Source organism: Monopterus albus, unplaced genomic scaffold, assembly GCF_001952655.1.
Source record: "Monopterus albus unplaced genomic scaffold, M_albus_1.0 scaffold209.1, whole genome shotgun sequence".
NCBI classification, from domain to species: Eukaryota; Metazoa; Chordata; class Actinopteri; order Synbranchiformes; family Synbranchidae; genus Monopterus; species Monopterus albus.
Window position 1 is genome coordinate 1,729,261 of NW_018128089.1, and position 5,584 is coordinate 1,734,844.

At 45.0% G+C, this 5,584-nt stretch overlaps 1 protein-coding gene and 1 long non-coding RNA gene across 2 annotated transcripts; both read left to right on the plus strand.

Annotated features, from left to right (window-relative positions):
- The first annotated feature begins 108 nt into the window (after positions 1 to 108).
- Positions 109 to 2,752, plus strand: LOC109970866 (semaphorin-4A-like). The gene is made up of 4 exons (XM_020618718.1): positions 109 to 304; positions 1,962 to 2,122; positions 2,420 to 2,482; positions 2,663 to 2,752. Exons 1-4 carry the CDS (start codon positions 220 to 222, stop codon positions 2,750 to 2,752), a joined length of 399 nt encoding a protein of 132 aa, XP_020474374.1. The 5' UTR covers positions 109 to 219.
- A 77-nt stretch (positions 2,753 to 2,829) lies between these two features.
- On the plus strand, positions 2,830 to 5,584 carry LOC109970903 (uncharacterized). The gene is made up of 3 exons (XR_002276466.1): positions 2,830 to 2,920; positions 3,455 to 3,577; positions 5,536 to 5,584. It is a non-coding gene; the product is annotated as an uncharacterized LOC109970903 (long non-coding RNA).

The following is a 5,584-nucleotide window of genomic DNA, read 5'->3' on the forward strand; positions in this document are numbered from 1 at the left end:
GGACCTGTCACTTCCAGCCTCTCCCTGCGGCTGAGTCGCAGAGCCCCCACCCCACCCCCCACCCCAACCGCTGCCTGACCGCAGTAAAGAGAGGAAGCTGCATGACTGTTTCTTCACAGTTTTCCGGCGCTGACTGTCAGTTCGTTTAGTCCTGTAGAGTCGACACTGAAGAACAGATTCTAACAGTTATCTGTCACCATCTATCTCCCGCTCTTCATTATGGCTCCAGCAGCCCTCCTCCACCTCCTCAGCCTCCTGGGCTCCGTCGACTCGCTGCCTCCTCCACGGACCTCCTTCCTCCTCAGTAAGTCCAAAGACCGCTTCTCATCAGTTATCAGTTATCAACCAGTTCTGATCTTTACACCGGCTCTGGGTGTGTGTGTGTGTGTCACTGGAGGATTATGGGAAGATGCATTACTGTCTAATGATGCTGATGACGGAGTGTGTGTTGAAAAGGCTCCTTTTCCTTTGGCCCTGAATTACTAGTTTATAACTGTGACATTTCAGCCTCACATGGTTATATTTCATTTTGACCAGGTAATTAAGGCTGTATTTGTGGAGGCTATACCATGTTTCTTTTTTAAATCTTGTAACCAATGATCAAATTCATTATCAATAATCTGATCTATGAAAATGTGTTTCTTGTACACCCCCCCCCCATCTGCTCTGTGTATCTGTATCAGCTTGTCTGACAGATGGTCCAAGATTGGAAAAATATTAAGTTTACTGGCCCAGAAGACTAAGAACATTAGAAAACATTCACATCTATTTCAGTGTTTTTATTGTATTTTCAGTTGAAGAAAGAAATGAGAACAAAACAATGAGAGCAAAAGACCAAGATTACATTAACACCATCTGTGGGTGTGATGTCCTGCACTTTACAAGCATGTGTTTCTTGTACACCCCCCCATCTGCTCTGTGTATCTGTATCAGTGATGTACAACAAGGCAAAACAGATAATACAATCAACAAGAAAGAGGACATTGCTCTCCTATGTCTTACAAACATAGGAGAACATTGTGAACATCTCCGACATCTGTCCAGTAGCAGGTCAGATTGTGTAGAGTTTTGGGCACATCCAAAACATATGACCCAAAGTGTCAGGAGCCTGGTGGCATCGGAGTTTGGGTCTGATTCAGGACATGTCCTGGCCAGTGTGGTCGGTCAATTGGAATACAGCCAAACAATTCCTTAAAGAAATTGGGGTTATCCTGGCCTGAACGATAACACAGGCTCCAGGAGAGATGTCTGTCATCCCTGTTTATCAGGACCCAAAACACAAGTCTTTAAATGAATCAGGTCTCGAGTCTGTAACACGTTAAAGCCTGGTGTGTCACTATCCTCCTCAGCAGCACTTTTACTGACGTGCACAGGCTGTGTGGAGTTTACATGCTGGCTTTTGTATTCTCTGTTTGTGCCACTACACGGCTAACACGACCAGAACCAACAGTTTGTCTCATTAAAAACTCACAGGCGGCTTTAAATCTGCAGGTTGTGTTAATCCGATGGAACTGTGACTTCTGGGACACCTCTTAGACCTCTGTCATAAACACGGGTTCTTATTTTAAACTCTGTATTCAATTGATTAGATTAGATACAGCTGAGTTTTTCTGCAGACCTGAACCACATCCTCTTCAAACCCGGACACAGAGTCGGCCTCAGCCTTGGTAACAGGAAGTGGTGGTGACTCTTTCTGCCTGACGTCTGACTGCTGAAGCTGATGATGTGTTGTTAATGTTATCTACTGTTCTCTCGCCTCCTCTTATAGGCTGTGTGGTTAACACTTGCCGACATCACGGTAACCAGATCTGTGTTTAGACCCTGTCGATGTGTGAAAAGTCAAAAGCTGTGAGCAACTTCCTGTTCTCACACATGCTGCGAGCAGGTGCATGATGGGAACAGTCAAGTTTAGATGCACCTGTTCATGACAAAGATTCCATGTCTGTTGTGTTTGTGTCCAGACTCTACAGACAGACCTCTGGTCTACTTCAGCCTCCCTGATGTCCACAACACCACCACGCTGTTGTTAAGCCCCGACGCCTCCACCCTGTATGTGGGAGCACGAGACATCGTCCTCTCACTGGACGTCAGTCAGAGTGATGTCATCAGCCTCAAGAAGAAGGTGAGCTCGAACCTTCAACTGGAGATTGGAACGAAGCCGTCTGTCCCAGCAGGTCTGGATGTGTCCACTGCACCCGCCCCTGCTGTGGAGCAGACATGAAGCTGTGGCACCACTATGGCCAGATGTTCCCTTACACACCTCACAGCAAACACCTCTCATGCTGTGTAGCCCCTACCACTCTGCTTCCTTCCTTCTGTTTTCCTTCAGTGTGTTTTTGTTTGTAAGACCAATGTAAAATTAAGACTTTGGTCAGAAACCAGATGTTCAGGCTCAGCAGTGTGTGTGTCGCTTGTGCAGGTGGAGTGGCGTCCCTCCGATGCAGAGATACATGACTGTCAAAACAAAGGGAAGAACCCAACGGTGAATATAAACACACCTCCACCTTCAGAGATTTTTAAACCTCTGTCCTGTTTGCTGAAACGGGCCCAGCCGCGTTCTAACGCTGCACATAATGAACCAAAGCTGCAGATGGAAACGCGCACAGAGTCCGTGCACCAACATGGCTTCCTCTCACAACAAAAACTGATCTTCCTTCTGCAGGTCGACTGTCCGAACTTTGTCCGTGTGTTGCAGCCGATCAACTCCACCCACCTCTACGCCTGCGGCAGGTACGGCTTCGGGACATTGTAAGTCAGTGCAGAAGTCGCTTTATATGTACTCCAGTTCAGACTCTGCTGCACAGTTTAGTTTCTGTTCGTCTCCCCCAGGACACCGAAAGCTTCGCTGTTGTCCGGCATGGTAGTGCTAAAGGTCGCTGTCCGTTCAGCCCCTTCGAGAGGAGCACCGCCCTCATTGTCGGTTAGTCTGCTGAAGCCAAGACCAGTAAACAAACACTCTACTAGACTTGTGAGCAGGTTGACAGGCGTGTGCAGTCCTGAGCATTCACAAACATCTTTGATCTTTATACAGTGGTTGTCATATACATACTAAGACATGGATGTCTGTGGAGATTTTAGTTAATTAAATATAAATGATTCATTAAAAAAGAGAAAAGAAGTAGAGTAACTATACAACATTGTGGTTATTTGGCATTGTTCCTGTTGGTGGCATTAAAACTTGCAACGTTTAAAATCATGTTTTCTGAAACAGAGAACTACAAATGCAAAAGTATGGAAATTTTGCAAAGCTTCAAGAAACTGCACAACCTCAGTACATGACATATAGATGTAGGATCCACATTTTCTGATTTCCAGTTGAGTGGAGAAAAGGCAGGAAGCGACAGCAGGAGTCTATGCTCTTTCTAATGTTGTATTGCTAAGCTGGCTTTGAGGTTGTCAGTCACATGTTTTAAAAAACAAACACACTCACGATGTCATGTCCATCTGTGTGCAGATGGCGAGCTGTTTGCCGCCACAACCGTCGACTTCAGAGGAGTCAAACCTCAGATTTCTCGACACTTCAGCAAAGATGGCCACCCAGATGTCAGCCAGGACTCATCTGTCAGTTTACTGGAGGGTGAGTGAGCAAAGTTAATGCTGACACAAGTTATCAACCACCGATGAGTCTGTCAACAGAATGACGCTTTTTTGTTTAGCACCTTTCTTTATCACAGTAAAATCATTTAAAAGATGAAGATGATCAGTCAGGTAGGAATTTTTGCCTATAAGAATTCATATGGATGTGCATTTAAAATGAATCAAAATAATTTTGGAGACCGGGATAATACCAAACACTGTGACTGGAAATGAACATTTTCATGTCTCTGGTATATGGGCCGACACTGACCCACAGAGCACAGATGGCTCTTCTGTGTACAACATCTTTGGCCTATTGGACTGAACCGTGTTCACACAGTAGCACAGTGTCACAGCCTTGTGAAGGAGCTAGACCTTATTTTTAACTGCTATTTCAAGTTCTCTATGAAGTAGAGCCAACACAGCTGCTGCCCTCTTCGTGCAACCCACAGACGGGTTCACGCCCCCCACCCTTTTTTTATGCATTTCCAAACACCAGCATCCAGTACCACATGCTCTCCTACCAGACCCTGGCACCTCCAAGTGGTGAATGACATCAGGCTGTGATCTGTCAGGTACCGGCATGTAGTTCGTCGTAATTTGACATAGTGGCCGTCGTATCAGACAAACAAATCGCATGGCCTGAACCGGGCATTAAAAAGCAGAAGTCAGAGGAACAACTGAACCAAACCCACGATGAAGATCTAGAGCTTTGACCCAAACTGGTCTCACTTCTGTACAGTCATGTACATAATGTAGGAAAGTTCCCACTTCTGTACTTCAACACCAATGATCCTTCATTAGTTTTATTCTGTCTATTAACAGACATGATATCTATGACTCAACTTCCCTTTACACATTTTCCACACTTTGCCAAGACACTCCACCTGTCTGTCCACGTTCTCTTCCTCATCTCTCTGCCACAACAGCTTCACATTAGTCGTTCATTCTTTATTTATTTAACAGGGACACTGCCCAGTACATTTATTGTACCAGGTATAGCTAAGAGCTGATTTTCATCTGCATTCCCTGGGTGATTCCACCAACAATGCACAGGCTGTACCATTGCCAGATAACAGTCATAAACAAACTGGGGCCTGAGCTGGGAATCATGTTGGCACTGGTTCACTGGCTTCTGATTCACATCACATTCATTTAAACATTAATTCAATAATTGTTTTAGTTATTTAAATTGCGGTGCCGTGTTGCACTCTGTAACTACACAGAACAACCCAGCACACACACAGTGAAACCGTTCGGAGGCACTTTTAGACCTAGGTTAAAGTTCAGGAAGGAGAAGCGTCTTTGGTTTAATACAGAAGAGTTAAAAATGACCATGTTTGAGTCTGATGCAAGTGAACCAGCACCGACATGACACCAGCTCCAGCTCCTCTTTGTTTCATGGCCAACAGTCTGCTGATGTTAGTAAAAATGAAAGGGCTGATATTTAAAAGCCATAAGAACCTCATCAGAATTTGCCTATGTTTGTGCCATCTCACATACTTTCGGCCAAACCACACAGCCGTGAGGCTTTACCGGGCTGTACTTCCCCAGTGATTCAGTTCTTCTGCCTCAGAAAGGTCCTTCTGAATTTCTACATGTACCTCACAGTTCATGTGTTTAAAAAGCCACGTGTTTTTCCATGTCTTAGTCTTTTATTTACAAATCCTGTACAACCGCAGTTTCTTCATACATTAAGAATCAAAAACTGCCAAGTTATTAATGTCTGGATGTTAAAAACCCATTTGGAAACCTAGTAAAGAGTGTTTGTAGTTAACAGAGCGCAACAGATGTGGTCCTATAACTAATTCTTTTATTAACACGTGGATCTCTCTGTTCTCTGTCAGTCGCTGAGTTAAAGGCACTGTTGGTGGACTCTCAGATCTCCTTTTCCTACATTCAGCCCACATGGCACAGCACCCTGAGTTCCCTCCTCTGTCATCACTTCCTGTATTTCAGAGCCAACATTTGTCAGCTCGGTGCTGGACCCGGCAGAGAGGAAGCTGTA

What these genes read in the sequence shown, in the direction of transcription:
- LOC109970866 (XM_020618718.1), top strand. Translation starts at nt 220, where the DNA reads ATGGCTCCAGCAGCCCTCCTCCACCTCCTCAGCCTCCTGGGCTCCGTC. An exon ending in ACGGACCTCCTTCCTCCTCA is followed by an intron (nt 305 to 1,961) that starts GTAAGTCCAAAG and finishes GTTTGTGTCCAG; the next exon opens with ACTCTACAGACAGACCTCTG. An exon ending in ACAAAGGGAAGAACCCAACG is followed by an intron (nt 2,483 to 2,662) that starts GTGAATATAAAC and finishes TTCCTTCTGCAG; the next exon opens with GTCGACTGTCCGAACTTTGT.